Raw genomic sequence first — 21,498 nt, 5'->3', positions numbered from 1 at the left:
TACCAATAAGGTTTGCTCTTTCATTTCAATCAGATATGGTTGAGCTTTGGTATTTAATGTAATGTGTGTATCTATGTAGCCCATTTATCGTGTATGGCCATACACCTAAAACGCTTCACAATCATGAGGAGTGTCTCACCCCTCCACCACCAGTGTGCATCATTGACTTAGATGATGCAATGGCAGTCAAGGGACAATGGCGTCAGTGCAATCACCACACACCAGCTATAGGTGGAGTGGAGAGACAGTGATAGAGCCAATTAGGTGGATGGGGATAATTGGGAGGCCATGATCGGTAAGGGCCAATGGGAGGAATTTGGCCAGGTCACCGGGGTTACACTTTACAAGAAGTGCCATTAGATTTTTATTGACCACAGAGAGTCAAAACCTCAGTCTAACTTCTCATCCGAAAGCACTCACTATACAATGTACAGTGTCACTATACTGGGGCATTAGGACTCCCACAGACCACAGGTTGAGCACTTCTTGCTGGCCTCACCAACACCACTTCGAACAGCAACCTAGTTTTCCCATGTGGTCTCCCATCCAGGTACTGACCAGGCTCAGCCCTGCTTAGCTTCAGTTAGTAACCTGTCTTAAGCTGCAGAGTGATATGGCTGTGGCTGTGTATAATGTTTATTGGTGTTGATTTGAAAAAAATCAATATGTTCACCGTGTATTTTCAGAACACTTGCATTAGGTAGATCAAAATAAAAATCCAAAAAAAAGTTTTTAATGAGTACTGTATGGATTTTTATTTTGATCTTTTTATGAAAGTGTATCAGATTGACAGAAATCTAAAAGATATCTCCACCTATGTTCTAAAGATGAACAAAACTTTTATGGGGTTTGACACAACATGATGGTGAATACACAACATACTTTTTTATTTTTTAAGATGAAATAACCCTTTTAAAATGAAATATCTACATGGCTTTGATAGTGTTCAGAGAAAATGCTAAATGTTTGCCCACCATTTGCTCACTCTTACAATGTTGTTTTTTTAAGGAAACACAGAAGCATAACTTTTGAAGGATCAGCTTTATCACCTAAAACGGGAATCTGTACCTGTTTAATTTATGAGGTGTGCAAATAAAAAGAGGGTGTTTTAAGGGAAAAGCCAGTGTGGGTCTCACCCAGTAGTTTCCTGCTTTTTCTCAGCATTACGGGCTTTGATTTATTCTGACATCTTTTCAAGCTGGACAGATTGAAAGCAGGAATGGATAAGGGTGTGAGAAAATACCATCATGAATCAAAATGTCCAAGTCCTCATTAATTACCTGATAAGCCACTTAACTTGAAGGCTTATTGTTTTTTGTTTCATTATGTCCTTCATGTGCTTGGCCATTTCCCCAGCAAAAAAATGCAAACAAATCTTTCAAGTTTCAGGGTTTTTGGATGACATCAATCTAAGATATTTGTGTCTGAGAACATGATAGGTTTAGACCGCTTACATTTATTTAAGATCCAGCCACAGAATAATAAAAAGCCTAATCTTTGATATAAAGTGACAGAAGATTGGAAATCTGTTCAGATCAGCTTCTTGATCCAAGAAAAAGCTTAAAGAAATCCTTCTCTAAAAATGAAAATTTGATTATAATTTATTCTCATGTCCCAAACCATTTTGTGACATATAGGAGTTTTTCTTATGTCAACCTTTTTATGCACATTTGAAGTCAGAATTATTAGCTCCCCTCTGAATTTTTTTTCTTTTTAAAATATTTTCCAAATTATGTTTAACAGAGCAAGGAAATCTTTACAGTAGGTCTGATAATATTTTTTCTTCTGGAGGAATTCTTATTTGTTTTATTTCAGCTAGAATAAAAGCAGTTTTTAATTTTTTTAAAAATATTTTTAGGTCAAAATTATTAGCTTTAAGCTATATATAAATAATTTAATTGTCTACAGAACAACCATCGTTAAACAATAAATAGCCTAATCACCCTATCCTGCCTAGTTATCATATTTAACCTAGTTAGGTTAGAAAAATATCTAGTAAAATATTATGTACTGTCATCATGGCAAAGATAAAATAAATCGGTTATTAGAAATTAGTTAATAAAACTATTATGTTTAGAAATGTAATAATAATAATAAACAGGGGGACTATAATTAGATGACTGAAATAAAAATGACATAAAAACATGTATCACTATTAACTAGTCACTATTTTCCTAGCCTTTCTCAAGCTGTACACTGCTTAGTGTAAAGAACTTACTGAACTTTAAGTCGCTCTGTGGATAAAAATGGGAAATATCTCGGTCAACTGTTCCTTTACGAAAACTCAAGGGAGCAACTTGTGCTTGTTTACTCCTCAGGCCATTAGAGGTTCGAATTCTAGAAAAAATGAAGCTGAACTGCCAGGTGTTTAAAGATGAGATCACACTGGTCCACCTCAATCGGCAGGTGGCTCACCTGCATGAAGTACTGGAGAAGACCCAGTCAAAGGTAAGGAACTGAAACCCTCAGCCTAGTTTCTCAAGGTTTTCTGAGTTTCCTGGTGCAGTATGAAATGATATAGTGCTGACATGTGAACGCAGGCCAGTAGTTATTATTTTAGACCACATTTTAATGAGGCTGAACATATGGTACTAATGTGAGCATTACAGTCTTGGCTTTTCCCAATATGCAAGCACTTTGTTGGATATACAAAAACATTTGAGGAAAAAACGAACATGATTAATCCAAATAAATGCTATTTTTGCAACATTACGACATAAGCTTTATGCTATCTTTGGTATTTAATAAATAAATCTCTAAGTGAATTAGTGACAGTGAGCCATTGGCACTGATACCACTCGATTTTCAAAAGCCAGGATGACACAAAACGCTGGTGTAAATCTATCCACGTTGTGACCGTACCTGTGATTCTTTCCCACCTCCGTCCTCCTTTAAAGCGGCTCTTTCATCTCATCGGTAGAGACCTAACGAGGTGCCATGAAAGGACACATGTCGACTGGGGCTTTGGAAGAAAAGAGCGTGTCACGTTGCCGCCCTCAGGCCACAGTCTTTAGGTGCTGAGTTGGTGGGAAAAACGCAGTGGCGCTAATGTTTATCATATGACCTAATCAGGGGAAAGGCGCAGGTCAGGACACAGAGCAGTCTGGGAACTAATATAAGCCTGGGTCCTAATAAGGAGCAGGCTGCCATTTATTTTCCCTAGATTATCTGACAGTAAGGAAATATTTCATCATCGCCTCTAATCTCTGCGATGCATCGTGATTGCAGTGCATCAGAGAGGACAGGAAGAAAGTGATTGCAAACGTAGGACTTCAATCTGAAATACAGTGATCTCAGCAGACAACCTCCCCTCTATACAATAACTTTTATTTCAGCTGAAATATGTTTCATTCCATGTAGCCGTGGTTGGAGACTGGGATTAGGTTTCAGTATGCGCATGGGAAAGGTGGTTGAGATACTGCGATTGCGGCCAAGCACGAGAGCTCCCAGTAGTTGGGCTCACTTTGATTGTTCCCTCTTCCCAAAGTCTCGGTGGTCACCGTGTTGAGCTGCACTGGCGGCTAAGAGGCCCAGTGGCTAATAGTTGTGGCAGCTTTTGGCTCTGTTAGGGATTTATAGTCCATCTTGAGGTTGCCATTTTACTGCATGCAACAGTACACTCCAGGGCCCTGCGAATCCATTATTGTAACTGACAGTACCTCACTTATATCATTAATACCAACCACACTTTTCTAACCGAGTCCGGAAGCCTTTCTCATGCGAAACACAATCCTACAATCCGGGGCTTGGCACGGCTTCCTCTCCCATCTCATAAGAGTTAGGGGATTTCTGAAGGTGTGCCTGTTTCTCAACCGATTGTTCTTCGCACAGCATCTCTTCAAACTTCTACGGTTTAAAAGACACTTGCCAAGTCATATGCTGTATTTCCATTGTTCGGTGTGCTCTCTTTGCTCTGCGGCCAGCTCACAAGGGTAATATAAGGGGATGGAGGACATTACTAGCAAATGAAAGTTGACCGAAATGATTAATTCTTAAGTACCCGGCCTTTTGCTGCTCCTCTTAAATAATAGCGCTATGCGTCCTGCCCTGGGGAATCCAAACATTGGGGTGAGAAGGGCTCGTAAGCCGTCCTGCAGGGGGGTTTCCTGTGTGAGCGGGTCGTCTGGTGCCCGTGTCTGGGGAGAGGCTCAGTAGCCTTTGGCCGCAGGGCTTTCACACGCCAGGAGTCTCCAGCCCTCACCTCTGCTTTCTACTGTGTGTTCGGAGAAACCTGATCACTCCACATCTATCTTTGCACTCACTTCCTGCATTCAGCTATTGGGTTGAGGGTGTGCGTATATGTGATCCTGCATGCTTAATAGTAATCATTCATGAGTCATGACACACTTTGGCATCTTTATTTAACCAATCTTACAAACACATCGTGTATCTTATGACAATATTAATAGGTTATTTTTCATTTGATGTTTTACAGAGCAAAGAAAATGTTCTCAGTAGGGCTGTGCGATATGCGCAAAAGAAACCAATCATGATTTTCTTGAACAATATTGCGAGCTCTGCATTTAACCCTTGAGGTGGAAAAACGCGTATACAAGTTTTATGGCCTCTTCTCCTGATAACGCTGAAAATAACTTAGATTAAACTTTCAGTTTTAATCGTACAGATAAGAGCAATACATCAATCAAATCTGTTAGGTGTCTATTTTTTTGTGTACACTCACAATAACATCAAAAGTGTATGCTTTTGCAAAATAAGGAAAATAAGCAGTGTAGGCACTCTTTCTTTTCTCTCTCCGCAAATTGTTTTTAGAAAGGCGTCACTAAAATGCACTGAAACTCTGCGAAAACAGAACACTGACATGAGACATATATCTATAGAAGGTGTAAAGTGTCTACTTTTAAATGCAGCGAGTGCATGTTGAAACAAATATTGCTTGATAAAGTAATCAGTATGAAACCAACTCTATGTCTAGTTTCTCAGTCTGAGCTCATTATTTTTAATGCGGCCATGCCTGCGAGGCTTTGATATTACAATCCTCCATGTGAGGCACAGGCTGCATGTAAACTGTGGTCAGAAAAAGCTGCGAAATCTTCACGAATACATGAGAGATGCACATGAGAGACAAACCTGCATAAAGCTTGGAAGGTGCACCTCCGACCCATTTTGAAAACAAATGTTGTCTCGCTAGGTAATCCATAGAATTCTCCTAGCAGAGCGCACATCACGTCAGCTCTTCCCATTTCCGCCATTGATACACACAATGCCTGAAATTGTGTATGCCCATAAACAAACACGGTGCGCTGGCTAGAAAGGTTGTTTTATTTTAATTTAGGAATAAGTAGAAATTAGGATCCATTTAACCTCATGGGACCTCTGGGATCTGATGCTGCTTTATTTAGAACGTAACGCATGTTATAGGTGTTATTTATTTTACTTTTTAGTTATTTTAGTTGAACCTGTTAAAGTTTGGAAAAAGTTAACTAAGACTGCAACTATTTGACCAAAATACATATAAAAGATCTTAAAATATTATTTTGATTTAAATTATTGTTTTTCATGTTTAAAACATTATTTATTCTTGTGTTTAAAGCTTTTTTTCATTAAGCTACTTCAGTGTCTCAGAAAAAGCCATTCAGAAATTATTATTAAATGCTGGATTAATGCACAAGAAAGTTTTTATTACAACAGTTTTGCAAACACGCTTTTTACCTTAGTACTGCAGCAATGTTTTGTTAGTTTGTCATCCTCTGAGAAAGCCTCGCCTAACAACGACAAAGGAGTGCCACCGCAAAGCATGTTGAAAATACTGAAGGAAGCGACGCTCCTCACGCTTTCCACACACTTTTAGATGCAATATATGACTAACTTACAAATTACCTGGTTCTGCGATACATCAGCCTTCCTGTATCCCAAGTAATTTCACACCACAGATGTTGCCTTTTTTTGGCACCAAGTCCTCCTGTGCTGAACTCACCCATCCCTTTATATGCAGGCTATTCAGTCTCCTGTTCTTGCGCTGTTTAGGCGCGCTGTGTTATGATTGGTTTAAATGGCATACTGCGGGAAAATCGTGCTTTAAGGCAATTTAGACATCGCGCATGTCCAAATTGTGATTTCAGTCTGATTTTAATCAAACGCACAACCCTAGTTCACATATTTCCTGTTATATATTTCTTATTGAAGAAAATCAAATTTATTTAAGTTTGGCTGGGACAAAAAAAACTCTATATTTTCGCTGAAAAGGTTAATATTATTAGCCCCCTTAATAATAATAATAATAATAATAATAATAATAATAATAATAATAATAATAACAATTATATATATATATATATATATATATATATATATATATATATATATATATATATATATATATATATATATATATATATATATATATTTAGATTGGCTTCAGATCAAGGCAATGTTGTCTAATGACTTGCCTTTTTAACTTAACTTGCCTGGTTAACCTAATAAATCTAGTTAAGTCTTTAATGTGCACTTGAATACTAGTATATTGGAAAATAACTTATAAAATGTTATGTTTTATATTTGTATATGTATTTTATTGTCTTTGCAACTTGCTAAAATAAATTATATACACAGCTTTTTTTCAGTTTATAGTATTAACAGTATTTATAGTATTAGTGTTCCTCAAATCTTACTTCAGACTCCAAAAACTTCTTTATTTAAAATTTTGTTAACTTGAATTATCAAGTTCATTATTTGTTCAGCGGTCATTTAGGGAGTCTGTCAGCTTTAACACTTCGCACTCGTAAAACTGTTGTTTCAAGGACGAGTGTTGTGACAAGCTTGTTTCTCTGGCTCTCCAGTTCTTTCTATAAAACTCCAATAAAACGAGATATGTGCCTCACAGGGGTGACCCACCAGTTACATGCTGCTTTTGATGCTTGTTCAACAGTTTTTTTTTTTCCTCTTTCCTGTAGGAGAAAGCCGAGAGAAAGAGTCCTTCTCTGTCCCAGCTGGTCTCTCTGCAGTCTCCTGTCATGCTTGTGGCCACCAATGAGAAAGCAGACTCAGACGGTCATTACGCCTTCTCTGCTCGCTGGGATGAGGGCCAGGGCCTGGTGGTGGTACAAACCGAGGGGACTAGTCTCTGTCTGAATGACAGGTACCAGTCAGCACAAACAGCACCTGCAGCAAAAATATTACTCAATCATTTTGTGGAAGACACCTGTTCATTTAGAGATTTTTCTTTATTCATATTATATCAATTTACATTTGCCTAACAACATGACAACAAAACTGGGAATTGTTTCTCTGTCTAATAAATCTTCTCGGTAAAAACCATTTGACTCTAATATGTCTTAAAACACAAAGAAAAAATACAACATTTTTGAATCTGACTTCATCTGATTTTAACATTTTTGTGCCACAATTTAAAAATATGTGTTAATTAACACTTTTCATATTTTGTGAAATGGAATGTGTTTTTGTGATTTCCATTTATGTGCGGTTGTGAAATGCATTATGGGACCTTGATCTCTGCTCTGTCGACTTTTAACTCTATGGTTAACTCTAAGTGACTTTTATTGACATTTTAGCAGTTTGAAATAATATAATATGTAAGAGATATTATATAAATATGTAAGATATGTTATATAGTTAAGTGTGTAAAATAACAGAAAATATACTGCCAATTAATTAGGTTTTTGTACTGCAATACACCTTTTTTTTTTACTTTTCAAGGTTGCAATATGCATACATTGCTCAGCATATATGAGTACACCGCCCTCAAATCTCCCATTTAAATTAATATTTTCTATAGGATGCTATACAATATCTTATTTGTGCATATACATTAGTTCAGTCAGTACTGAAGCCAAATCCGGAGCTAATCTAACAAAATAACTTACAACAATAGTTCAAAAATAAGTAGCCTAAATTTATGTTATGAAAAATGATTAAATACAATTTTCAAAAACAGCAAAAATCAAGAGAAACAAAAATGATTTACAATTTTGTTGAAATGTTGTAGTTTGAAATTGTAATTTTTGCAATATTTTGCATGAATTTAAATGTATTATGTTTCCAATTCTAAAGATTTTCTATTAGTAAAATATTATTTTAATAAATATATCTGTTTAATAAATCTTTTTTTTTTGTTTAAATGCACCTATATATATATATATATATATATATATATATATATATATATATATATATATATATATATATATATATATATATATGTACATTTTATATACATTTTATATAAATTTTAAAAATGTAATACACTGTATGCATACATATTATAAAATGATTTCAATGCACGATGATGCATTTTAAATACCCAAAATGTATTTCTTATTTGTACTTTTATTGTACATTGTAGACATTTTAAGTTACAATTTCAACTTTTTATGTCATAATTTCAATGTTCCCCTTCGGGGGGAACTTCAGCACTATAAGTGGATTTGATTTGTAAAATCCACGCATTGGGAGGATTCGGATCAGAAGCCGCTTGTCTGGAGAGTATTGAACGGGCCAATGAATGAAATTAATTGGCAGCGTAAGCTTGCGCAGGTGTGCGACATCTGCAATTATCTCAGCATATAAGCACACCTGAAGCCAGCAGACGCCATCCTTTTCGCTTCAGATCCTTTCTGAGTGAGTCGATGAGGGTTCCTCTTGCTGATCAGCACTTCAGAGCGAACGAGTGTGTCTCCCGGTCCAGAGTGGGTCTTCGCGGTGGCAGACGGTCGAGCTGGGTTACTCCCTTGCCTACGGTTCTTTGGGTCCGGTCCTCCAGAGCGGTGCGTATAGTTGCAACTTTCCTAAAAGAGCAACACAGTCGTGCAGCACGTCCTTTTCAGGATGGCGCTCCGACTGTGCGTTTCTAGATGCGGGGGTTTCCTGGCTCCGGATGATGGACACGATCATTGCATTGCATGTTTGGGGGTCCAGCATGTTAATGCGGTGCTCGCGGGCGGTTCATGTCGTCATTGCGATGCCATGACCGTTGCACAGCTAAGATCGCGGCTAACTTTCGCAAGAGAGCGAGCCACCCCAGTTGCCTCCTGTTCTAAAAAAGCAGCGGGCGCTCGGGCAGATCTGAGGGTTTCAGCGGGAGATAATCCGCCGCCCACGGGCTCGCGGACCTCTCGCTCCTCACGGCGCTCCATCCAAGCTTCGGGTGGTGAGAGTGATCCGTCTAACCAGATGGTAGCTCTTACACTCGCTGACACCGGAGATCAGATGTCCTCCGCGGCATTGGAGGGTGGGCTTTCACTGTCCGACGAAGATCCGGACCCGCTCGCCCCCTCCGGGCAGGTAAGCGCTGTCAAATCGGATCCTGAAGCGGACATGTTAGCCGTGCTTTCCCGGGCTGCTTCGGCCGTGGGGTTGGAGATGGTTTATCCCCCAGCTCCGCGGCCGGACCGACTAGATGGGTGCTACGTAGAGGACCAGAAGGCGAAGCCTTCGAAGCCTCTCGTCCCCTTCTTCCCGGAAGTGCACAGTAGGCTCACGCAGTCTTGGAGGGCACCTTTCTCTGCCCGTGCTGCGTGTGCCTCCGCCCTCACCGTCCTTGACGGCGGAGCTGCCAGGGGGTATGAGGCGATCCCGTCAGTGGAGCGCGCTATCGCGGTCAATCTTTGTCCGCGCGGCGCCTCTACGTGGCGGGGTTTGCCCCGCCTCCCGTCCAAAGCCTGTAGGTTGTCTGCCTCCCTCGGAGCCAGAGCTTATAAGGCTGCGGGCCAGGCTGCTTCTGCTTTGCACGCGATGGCCACCTACCAGCGCTACCAAGCGCAGGCGCTGGCCGAGCTGCACGAGGGCGGGTCCAACCCAAGCTTATTACATGAGCTGCGCACCGCGACCGACTATGCTCTTCGGACTACTAAGTCCGCCGCGTGTGCGTTGGGGAGGACGATGTCCACACTTGTGGTTCAGGAACGCCACCTCTGGCTAAACCTGGCCGATATGCGCGACGTTGACAAAGTTCGCTTTCTTGACTCGCCCATATCCCAGGCTGGCCTGTTCGGCGACACCGTCGGTGAATTCACCCAGGAATTCAAGGCGGTGAAAGAGCAGTCGGATGCGATGGGCAATGTCATCTATCGGCGTGGCCGTAAGCCCGCTCCGCCCGCCGAGCCATCCACCTCCGCTGTTCCTCGCCGAGGGCGCCCGCCAACGAGTGCTGCCCCGCCCCCGCCTGCGCCTCCGGCCAAGCGGGCGCGGCGTTCACCTCGAAAGCAGGCAGCCCCTCCTGCCCAGGGCGCCGTTAAGTCCGGTAAACGGACCGCGAAGCGTCCCTGAGACAGGCCATCCGGAGAAGAGGAAACTTGCTCTTTCCCCGCTGGAGGGCGGGGCCCCGATAACAACGGTACTTTTCAGTGCCACCAAAACATCAGTAAAAGAGCACTTTTTCCCTTCCCCGGATGTGACTGCACGAGTTCTGCCAGTCCGGGACGCGCTGCCTTCCGGCTCGCAGACTCTACGTGCTTCGCCAGTGGCTCACGAGCGCTGGGGGGACGGTCTCCCTTCCCTCAGCCCTCCAGCCCCCTCTCCGGAGTCAGGGTGCGGAGCCAGAGCGAATCGCTCTCCTCCAGCTCTTCCGCGGGACCCTCGTGCTTCCCGGATCAGCACACCCACTCCGCGCTGCCCCACCGCTGGTACGTCAGCGATTGTAGCGATGACTCCATTAGCGAGGGCTCTGCCTGCCTGGTTAGCGCGGGCCAGCCCCTCGCGGTGGCTCATACGCACAATCAGACTCGGTTACGCGATTCAGTTCGCGAAACGGCCCCCCAAGTTTACGGGCGTGTATTTCTCCAGGGTCAACCCCCTGTCCGCCCCTGTCTTGCGAGAGGAGATTGCTGCCCTCCTGGCGAAGGGTGCAATCGAGCCGGTTCTTCCAGCCGAGATGGAGAGTGGGTTTTACAGCCCATACTTCATCGTACCCAAAAAGAGCGGTGGGTCACGGCCAATCCTAGATCTGCGCGTTTTGAACCGCTGTCTGCACAGGCTGCCGTTCAGAATGCTCACGCAGAGGCGCATTCTCCAATGCGTTCGTCCTCGGGATTGGTTTGCAGCCATAGACCTGAAGGACGCGTATTTCCATGTCTCCATTCTTCCACGCCACCGCCAATTTCTGCGGTTTGCGTTCGAGGGTCGAGCGTGGCAGTACAAGGTCCTCCCCTTCGGGCTCTCTCTGTCTCCGCGGGTCTTCACCAAACTCGCGGAGGGTGCCCTAGCGCCCCTTCGGCTCGCGGGCATTCGCTTACTCAATTATCTCGACGACTGGCTGATTTTAGCCCACTCGCGGGAGCAATTGATTATGCACAGGGACAAGGTGCTTCGGCATCTCCGCCTACTGGGGCTTCAGGTCAACCGAGAAAAGAGCAAACTCGCCCCCGTGCAGAGGATTTCTTTTCTCGGCATGGAGCTGGACTCGATCACCATGGTAGCGCACCTCTCCGAGGAACGCGCTCGCCTGTTGCTGAACTGTCTGAGGGAGCTCGACAGCAAACTAGTGGTCCCACTGAAGTTCTTTCAGAGGCTCCTGGGGCATATGGCATCCGCAGCCACCGTCACGCCGCTCGGGTTGCTCCATATGAGACCACTTCAGCACTGGCTTCACGATCGGGTCCCCAGACGCGCATGGCACGCGGGCACACACCGGGTCTCGGTTACTGCGCTGTGTCGCCGCGCCCTCAGCCCTTGGAACGACCCCTCGTTCCTACAGGCCGGTGTGCCTCTAGGACAGGCGTCCAGCCATGTTGTTGTTTCAACAGACGCTTCCAACACGGGTTGGGGGGCCGTGTGTCGCGGGCATGCGGCTGCGGGCCTCTGGAAGGGTGCCCAGCTGCATTGGCATATCAATCGCCTAGAGCTGTTGGCAGTGTTCCTCGCTCTCCACCGCTTTTTACCGGTGCTGGAGCGGCAACACGTGCTGGTCAGGACGGACAGTATGACGGCGGCGGCGTATATCAACCGCATGGGGGGTATGCGCTCTCGCCGCATGTCTCAGCTCGCCCGCCGTCTGCTCCTCTGGAGTCACCCGCGGCTGAAATCGCTTCGCGCCATTCACGTCCCAGGCACGCTCAATCGTGCAGCCGATGCGCTCTCACGACAGCTGTTACGTCCTGGAGAATGGAGACTCCACCCCGAGTCTGTTCAGCTGATATGGGCGCGATTCGGGGAGGCCCAGATCGATCTGTTTGCTTCCCCCGAGAACGCTCACTGCCAGTTGTTTTTTTCCCTGACCGAGGGCTCTCTCGGCACGGATGCACTGGCCCACAGCTGGCCTCGGGGCATGCGCAAGTATGCGTTTCCCCCAGTGAGCCTGCTCGCGCAGTTTCTGTGCAAGGTCAGGGAGGACGAGGAACAGGTTCTGCTAGTTGCACCCCTTTGGCCCAACCGGACCTGGATATCAGAGCTCTCACTCCTCGCGACGGCCCTCCCCTGGCGGATCCCTTTGAGAGAGGACCTACTCTCTCAGGGACAGGGCACCATCTGGCACCCTCGCCCCGATCTTTGGAACCTCCACGTGTGGTCCCTAGACGCGAGGAAGACTTAGGTAACCTACCGACTGCGGTGGTTAATACCATCACTCAGGCTAGAGCCCCCTCCACGAGGCGCGCCTACGCCCTGAAGTGGAGTCTATTCACTGAATGGTGCGTCTCTCGCAGAGAAGACCCCCGAAATTGCCAGATTAGTGTTGTGCTCTCTTTCCTTCAAGAGAAGTTGGACAGCAGGCTGTCGCCCTCCACTCTCAAGGTTTACGTGGCCGCCATCTCCGCTTATCATAGCGCGGTAGCTGGCGGCACCGTGGGAAAGCATAACCTGGTCATCCAGTTCCTTAGGGGTGCTAGGCGAATTAATCCATCTCGCCCCCCTCTCATGACCTCTTGGGATCTCGCCCTCGTTCTCACGAGTCTGCGATCCGATCCCTTTGAGCCACTCGAATCAGTATCTCTAAGATTTCTGTCCCTGAAGACAGCTCTGCTGGTTGCGTTGGCCTCCATCAAGAGGGTCGGGGACCTGGAGGCATTTTCGGTCAGTGACTCGTGCCTGGAATTCGGGCCGGATTACTCTCACGTCATCCTGAGACCCCGCCCCGGTTATGTGCCCAAGGTTCCTACCACCCCCTTTAGAGATCAGGTAGTGAACCTGCAAGCGCTGCCCCCGGAGGAGGCAGACCCAGCCCTTTCTTTACTTTGTCCAGTTCGCGCTCTGCGCATTTATGTGGACCGTACTCAGAATTTTAGATCATCTGAGCAGCTCTTTGTCTGTTATGGCGGTCGGCAGCAGGGAAGTGCCGTATCAAAACAAAGATTATCCCACTGGATTGTGGATGCCATTTCACTCGCTTATTCGAGTCGAGGTCAGCCGTGTCCCCCGGGAGTTCGTGCACACTCCACTCGGAGCGTTGCATCCTCTTGGGCGCGTGCACGCGGCGCCTCTCTAACAGACATCTGTAGAGCTGCGGGCTGGGCGACACCCAACACATTTGCAAGGTTTTACAATCTGCGAGTGGAGCCGGTTTCCTCAAGGGTATTAGGTAACCCTTTGGTGATTGAGGAGACAACTCGGTAGGGTGTTGAAACACGCTTGCTGCGCCATTCTCCCTAACACGGAGGTACGTGCGCCTTTTTTATCTGTCAGTAAAGTTCCCCGTCAGGTGAGCCCTGCAGATTCCTCCGTGGCCCCCAGCACTGACTCAGCGGAGGAGTCACTTGCTGGCCCACTACGTTGTAGGTCTGCCCGCTGGTCAGCCCGCGTTTTGGGTATAGGTGCCTGCTATGCGTGATCCCCACTAGGCGATCCCATATGCTTATTCCGCCACGGTTAAGTCCCCCCCCTGGGCGGACCCGTGTCTTCCCTCTCCGCTAACCACTCTTTTGCTATGCGTACTCCCCCTTTTTAGGGCTAGTCCATATGTAAATTCTGCCATCTATCCCCCCCTTGGGTAACGGATGGCCTCCGCAGCGTCCTCCCTATCGGGATTGCACGCTTCCCAACGTACTGTCGTATTTCCTAGAATTATCTAGATGCTCACGACTTCCCAAAAAATAGATCTAAATCCGTAAAACTTCTGTTGAAGTAGGATAAATTAGGGCCAGGGACACGTTGGAGGACCGCGCCCCCCATGATGTGGGTGCGTCACGCTTGCTTGACTATCTCCTCATCGGGGGTGTTGGTAAGGTGCAGTCATTATGGCGCTTTCAATGGGCTCCCAATGCGTGGATTTTACAAATCAAATCCACTTATAGTGCTGAAGTTCCCCCCGAAGGGGAACGTTCGAGGTTACTAAAGTAACCCTTCTTTCCCCGAGGAGGGGAACGGAAGCACTATACTCCGTCGCCATAATGACTGTCCCTTAGCTGTTTGAAAGTCTCTTCAGCTTAAAAGGATGGCGTCTACTGGCTTCAGGTGTGCTTATATGCTGAGATAATTGCAGATGTCGCACACCTGCGCAAGCTTACGCTGCCAATTAATTTCATTCATTGGCCCGTTCAATACTCTCCAGACAAGCGGCTTCTGATCCGAATCCTCCCAATGCGTGGATTTTACAAATCAAATCCACTTATAGTGCTTCCGTTCCCCTCCTCGGGGAACGAAGGGTTACTTTAGTAACCTCGAACGTTTTATCTCCTAATTATGACTTTTAAGTTAATGAAATGTCTGTATTCACAGTCTATTGTGTTATTAAGTAAGATTTTTTTTTACAAGATAATTTATTTTTTTATGTTATGATTAGGACTCTTTGAGTAATAATTTCAATTTAGTCATTATTTTGAGTATGCTTTAGTTTATTAGTCAAGTATGACATGATTTCGACCTTTTTATGCCTGCTATTTTATTTTCTTAAATGGCAGAAATAGGCTTTCATAGATTAAAGTTTATTACAGTGTTTACATCCTATAAGCAGCAACCATAAAAATCTCAGAACAAAAGAAGTTTTTTACGACTTGCTTTAAAAACAAAGTTGTGCTTGAGTGTGGAACATGCTGAAATAATATCTTTGTAGTGTTTTTAGTGGATTTAATAAAAAATAATTATGATGTATAATTAGCATATTTAAACATTATTTTAGATTCTTAATGCAATCAATCATTTAGAGCAAAGATGCCCAAACTAGGGCCCGCAGGCCAAAGATGGCCCATGGTAACTTTTGATTTGGCCCACCAACAATTGAAAAATGATGGGGAAGGTTGAATCATTCAAACAGAGATTGTTATTTCTAATTTAACATAAGCTTTTGTTTGTTTGTTTGTTAAAAAAAAAAAAACTGAAATGAAATGAAATGTTTTAATTAGATGTGAATTCATCAGGTTTTTTTAAGGGTCATGAAACCCTAAAACATTATTTTTAAATGTTAACAGATATATATGTGTGACACGTTGCTAAAAACAGTATTAGGACACATATTTCACTATCAAATGAAAATGTATTCTTTTTGTGAATAAAAAAACAAAACATTGAACTCCATTGTGGTATAAATGAGATTGTTTATGGTTTTATTGTAACAAGTACATTATAAAATGTAAAATATTTAATTATTATTTACCTTTTTTTTTTTTTTTTTTTGGCTTAGCTCCTTTAATATTCTGGGGTCGCCACAGCGAAATGAACCGCCAACTTATCCAGCACATGTTTTACGCAGCGGATGCCCTTCCAGCTGCTACCCATCTCTGGGAATTTTACTTATTAATACTATTAAATTATTACTTTTTCTATATATTTTTACATTATATTAAATTAAATAGTATAGCAACTTTAATGTAATACAGTTTGCTATATGTATATTAATATCAAGTTTGGTTTTTAGCCCTTCATAAGAAAAAATTTGAACACCCCTGATTTAGAGACAAATGTTGAAATGTTGAAAATCATTTTTGTTTGTTTGTTTGTTCATTGTTTGTTTTTCCACCTCCAGTGTCTTACCTTAAAGGAAAAGTTCACCCAAAATGAAAACTGAAATATTTTTGGGCAGTCTACTCCTTTAGGAGATTTCCACCCACTCTAACCTTTGAGAATTACTCAACTTAAATGTGAAAGAATGCGAGATCAAAGAGGTCATTTTAATGCAATAGATGTTTTGACGAATTAGGCCTCTAATTGGCCTTACACAAAGCATGCCAAGAAACATCCCAAACTTTCCAGCCTTTAAGAGCAGAGAGGATCACAGAGGTTCCATCAGCTCCTGTGTTTTTTCCCCTGTTGCTATGGAAATTTGTAGGAGACAGGGAGCATAACAGGAAAACACTGAAATGTAAAACTTGGATGGCTACTCAAAAGGAACAGATAAAAACATGAATAATGCATGGCCTTGCAGATTAAGTATTCAACTTCTTGAGCTGGGTTTTACAGAACTCATAACCATGCTTTTGCAAATGCATATACATCAGCACAATTAAAGTACAAGTTATAATTAAGTGGTGGATGAGGAGCAAAGGGAGAGAGGAGAAAAACATAATAAAAATTAGCATATGCACCCAGTGGAAAAGAGGAATCTGTGGAACTGCATGTTTTTTGGTTGTTTATAACCAAACATCTGGCAAACCTCTTCAAAGCTGATGTCACTTTGCTTTTTTCCCAGTAACACTTTAAATAAACGCTAATGAATGTACACAATTGAGCAGGCTGACAATCAGTTCATTTAATCTATAAACATACTGAAGCTTTAATTACATAGAAAGTGTGTTCTACAAATGTCCTGCCTTGATCATGAATTAATGGACTGTTTAAACTAAAACAGTTTTAACTGTTTTAAAACTAAAAAGCTTTAGCTTTAAATTTTTTTGCTTTTTTCAGCAGTGCAATTTTGCAGTTATTTAATATACAAATTTGATTAGTGTTAACAATATTTCACAATGCTTTGGGTACAATGCTACATGTACTTACAAAAGTAATAAGGGTAATTATGTATAATTATTTGGACTAATCCTAATCCAAACTCATACAATAAGTAAATGTTGTTAATTATTTAGTCAATTACTGAGTACTGAAACCTATTTACATTGTAGGAAGGATTTATTTTTACATAAATATAAAATATGTACTGAAAAGATTTCTGCAAAGTTGTTGCAAACAATTAATGTGGGCTGAATTTAAAGAGCCCCTATTTTGCATTATAAAAGGTCATAATTTAGTTTTGGAGTCTCCAGCAACAGGCTAATATGCATCCAAGGTCAAAAAACACTTTCATTGTGTTATAATACGCATTAATTTTTTACCTAATTATCCAAACGACTTCCAAATGATTTGTTCAGCAATTCATTTGTTCCCAACCCACTCCTTAGCGTAAAGCTAATCTGCTGATTGGACCGAGCTTGTTGTAATTGGTCGACTGCATTCAGCACGAGACAGAAAGAAATGCCCACTACGGCTACAGTATGAAGTAGCAGAAAGTAGAGCCCAATGCAGGAATGCAATAAAGCAATGCAGTTAAACACAAGCATATTACTCTACTCTTAACCCTAACTCTAAGTCATAACAATGACTTACATTCAATATTAATCCACACAGTGACAAAAAGTTGAACTATTTTGAAAATGAACTGTGCCGCGTGTGAGGAACAGCTGATGGTGGACAGAGCAACAGCAGAGGATTGGAGTAGTGAGAAATACATTAAAATTGTTAAAGGAAGAAGCACTCGTCGCGTTTTAGACACAATATGTGAACAGCCCAATAAAGATTTAACCTGAGAGATACAATACAAGCACTGATCTACAATAGATAAGTGATTACAAGCTGTGCAGGGTGATTACAATTTATTACACACATTTACACACATATATTGCAAACTACACAAAGAAGGCAATAATTTTAATTACACTTACAGGTTGTGATCGGGTAAAAGAGAAAACTGGTCCATTTGAACTCTAGCTACTGACAAAGTCAAAGTCTGACAAAGACCCATACATAAGTCTCTGCTGCTCCTTCATTTAATAGCAAACATCTTGCGAATCCCACGTTGCAGCATAGGTTATCAAATATAGGTTGTATTAAAAATAAAAAAAATGACAGGAACAAACACACCAGTGGGTTGGCTACTGTTGTGAAATAAAAATGAACTTTAACCCTATATTCTCGCAGCTGAATCTCAATCTGATCTGCTAGTGTCTGAAGGATAGGTGCGTTCACATTTTACCGTATCTGGAACTATATATATGTACTGTATCAACGCTGATGTGTTTAAGCAAAAGATCCGAACCAATCTTGATTTATTTAATTGAGTCAACTATTTCGTTAAACCTCAGCTGGAGGTTTTCATTCACTTAGTGCTGTGTTACACACTGCATAAAATGTCATTTTCAAAAACCCATAATAGGGGCTCTTTTAAATTCAGCCCAAACAAATTGTTCACAACAATTAGATAAATCCAATGAATCATATATATATATATATATATATATATATATATATATATATATATATATATATATATATATATATATATATATATATATATATTTTATTTATTTATTTTTTTATTTTTTTTTTTGTGTGTGTGTGTTCATATGCCTACTGTATAAACACATACACAGATGTAATTTCCTCATTTATCTCCACAGAAGTCATATTGCAGGCAGGTAAAGTGTTTTCTGTACTTTATTTGAGATATCTTATGTGGAAATAAAATAGCAAAATATGGGTGAAACATTTAACATTAACCAGACCTGTATGACCTTAGCTGTGTTTATTAAAGTATAAAAGAATAAGTGATCAAATAAATTGTATTATGTAAAAAAGTAATAAAAGACAAACAGGAAAATCTAGTGATCTTAAACTAAGATAAATGGCACTGTAGTCCATTACTTCTGTAAACCATGCTTAAAGTATATGATAGTAATTATTTTATTGCTTAGACACAAATTAAACAATGTAATGTATGAACATTTTTCACACAATTTTAAATGTACATTACCCTTATTTATATTTTCCAAATTTCAAAGCTGTCACGTTCTTTCTTTAATTAAAATGCTTTAAGATTGTTATTTAAAACCTGGAGCATAAATAATAATATTAATAATATTAATAACTATACATTATAACTAGTACTTTCTACTAGTACATTCTAAGTAGTAGGAATGTGTTTGTATTTCTTTATTGTGTCTAACCTTGCCAAATTACCACATAAAATAGGTACACGATGTTTGTGTGTGTTTCAGGCTGGTGGAGGTGAATGGAGTGTGTGTTTTGGGGAGCAGTGAGGATGAACTGGAGACGCTGCTAGACACACACACTGCTCACATCATTGTTCTACGCAGGCTGACAGAAGAAAAGCTTTCTTTGCCTCCTCAGACAGACGTCAGCTCTAAGTGACCACCTGGACATAAATACGTATAATGTAAACCTACTTAACACAGTATTTTGTTGACTTTCATTCCTGTCTTTCTGCAGATACATCTTACACACTCATATCCTGACATATTATCCCACTTTATACAATTAGGAAAAAAAGAGACTTATAGGGTCACCCTACATTATAATCTTAAGGTCATTGTTGGGCAGTTTTATTTTTTGGGGTGGAAATGACCTCATGTTTTCGGGTTGATACAGATGTACTAGCCATAGTCTCAATTAATGGGTGGATCAGTCAAAAGCTGCTCATAAAAATGGCAGTTGCAATGGAAAAAGAGCATTTTGAGTTCTAAATTGCATTCAACCATGAAGGTCAAGATAGCAAAATAAATCACTGTCAAAATGTTCACGTGGTATGTTGTTTGAGAAGGCAGCTGCGGTGAAAAAGAAGGCAAGGAAACTTCCTGTAAGACTGACATTAATGAGAATACAAATATCAAAGCTGATCTCTTTTTGAACGGGCATATTTATTTCCATGACACAGTGCCTCCTCATTTCAAGGATTCACCTGAGGAGCAACACGTAAAATATCAACAACTCTCATGTATTAACACAATGTTCATTTTATATAGGTGTGATTATTAATTTGGCTTATGATTCAACTTGATTATAAAATGATTTCAATGCATGATGGTGTCTTTTCTCTTTTATTTATTTTATTAATGATCATTGATATAATAATAACCACAATATATTTCTTATTTTCACTTTCAACTTTTTATTGCACAATGTATGCTGCGTTCACACCAGATGCGGAAGAAGCGTCAAGCGCAAGAGATTTACATGTTAAGCTAATGTTAAGACGTGAATAGATATTCTGCAGCACAATACGCACGAATGAGGCAGCATGAATGGCGTGATTTGTGCGAAAAAATCTGTATGGGTTGAGCGTTTTTCATGATTGATACGCTTAGCGCTTGTATGACGCATTTCATGTGGATCGCTCGAGTTGTAAAATCTGAACTGCAGTGGACATTCACACCACGTGAAACAATCAGGCTTTCTCTTGTAGGGGTGTTATTATGACATAGAGCCTGTTTTTGGTGCCCTGGGGGATATCCTCCTGCCGACACCTATAACAGTTCATCAAACTGGGCTCGGCTCAGTCGGAAGCCCCGCTCAAAGCTTCCATCATCCAGGTTAAGTTCCTGGAGGAGTTTCTAAACTCATAGAGCTGGGTGCACCTCTGAAAGGATCCGGTGGACTCTGATACGGCTCCAAACAAATCAACGCTGTTTTTCAGCCTTCATAAAGCACATAAACACAGCTATTCTCTCAATAAAATCCATGTTAGCCATTTAGCAACGAAGCTAGACTCACTGGGCAGACCGAAGCCCTGCCCATCACACGAATCCATGTCTGTTGCGAAGTGAATTTGATGCACGAATGAAGCATGTAAACTCAAAATGTTCACATGCCTATTTACGCGCGAATAGAGTAATTTATCTGCGTCTGGTGTGAACATAGCATTAGACATATTGGGCTCTATTTTAACAATCTAGAAGTCTAAAGCGCATGGCGCAAAATCATTAAGGGCAAGTCTTAATACACATTTTCTATTTTAAGGACAGAAAAATATGCTCTATGCCAAGGTGCATGATCTAACAGGGTTGTGCTTATACTCTTAATTAGCTATTGGTGTGTTTTTAGCATAATGTGCTTTAAACCGGTCTCACATTTGCTATTTACATGGCGGACTTTGTAAGTGGAAAAACTGAATGCTTAACTAGTGAGAAAACACTTAAACAGACCATCAGCAGCACGAGGATAAAGAATGAGCCTCCATTTGGTGTCTTTACTTTTTCTTTAGTTTCCTTTTACTTTTTATTCCTTTACTTTCATGGAGTAAGGCACCCTACTGAAGACATGCATTAGCCTACATATTTAATTTAGTTTGTTAAGCACAAAGATTTGTTTCAAAACTATTTCTAAATTCAGTTCTAATTTCCAGCAAACAAATAAAGGAACACTAATAATTAAGTGTGTATTCTCACCAAAACCCAACAGGTGGACAAATCTAAACTTTATTCATTGATTAATTTTCTTTTCAGCTTAGTCCCTTGATTAATCTGGGTTTGCCACAGCGGAATGAACCACCAACTTATCCAGCATATGTTTTACGCAGCGGATGCCCTTCCAGCTGCAACCCATCACTAGGAAACATCCATACACACTCATACTTTATGTTCAATTTTGGCATAC

At 41.7% G+C, this 21,498-nt stretch overlaps 2 protein-coding genes across 6 annotated transcripts in view; both read left to right on the top strand.

The window, feature by feature from the left end:
• The window catches only part of LOC101882067 (uncharacterized), a 180,357-nt gene extending 160,433 nt beyond the window's left edge, over positions 1-19,924 (top strand). For all 5 annotated transcript variants that reach the window (XM_087279566.1, XM_087279565.1, XM_087279569.1 and 2 more), the window contains 3 exons: positions 2,319-2,448; positions 6,912-7,096; positions 19,104-19,924. In XM_087279566.1, coding sequence (XP_087135692.1) covers positions 2,319-2,448; positions 6,912-7,096; positions 19,104-19,257 — 469 coding nt within the window. In that variant the 3' untranslated portion in view covers positions 19,258-19,924. The remainder of the gene's footprint in view (positions 1-2,318; positions 2,449-6,911; positions 7,097-19,103) is intronic.
• Positions 9,958-14,575, top strand: LOC147841154 (uncharacterized). Its single transcript, XM_087279570.1, has 2 exons — positions 9,958-14,197; positions 14,560-14,575. The coding sequence occupies exon 1, from the start codon at positions 10,022-10,024 to the stop codon at positions 12,500-12,502; it is 2,481 nt and encodes an 826-aa protein (XP_087135696.1). The 5' UTR covers positions 9,958-10,021; the 3' UTR covers positions 12,503-14,197; positions 14,560-14,575.
• Positions 19,925-21,498: the final 1,574 nt, after the last annotated feature.

The sequence above is a fragment of the Danio rerio genome, chromosome 13 (assembly GCF_052040795.2).
Source record: "Danio rerio strain M-AB ecotype USA chromosome 13, GRCz13ab, whole genome shotgun sequence".
Lineage (NCBI taxonomy): Eukaryota > Metazoa > Chordata > Actinopteri > Cypriniformes > Danionidae > Danio > Danio rerio.
This window is presented reverse-complemented; position numbering and strand designations above follow the sequence as displayed.

Bases quoted from the DNA above. Each gene is read 5' to 3' on its own strand.
- LOC147841154 (XM_087279570.1), top strand. From the start codon at position 10,022: ATGCGATGGGCAATGTCATCTATCGGCGTGGCCGTAAGCCCGCTCCGC.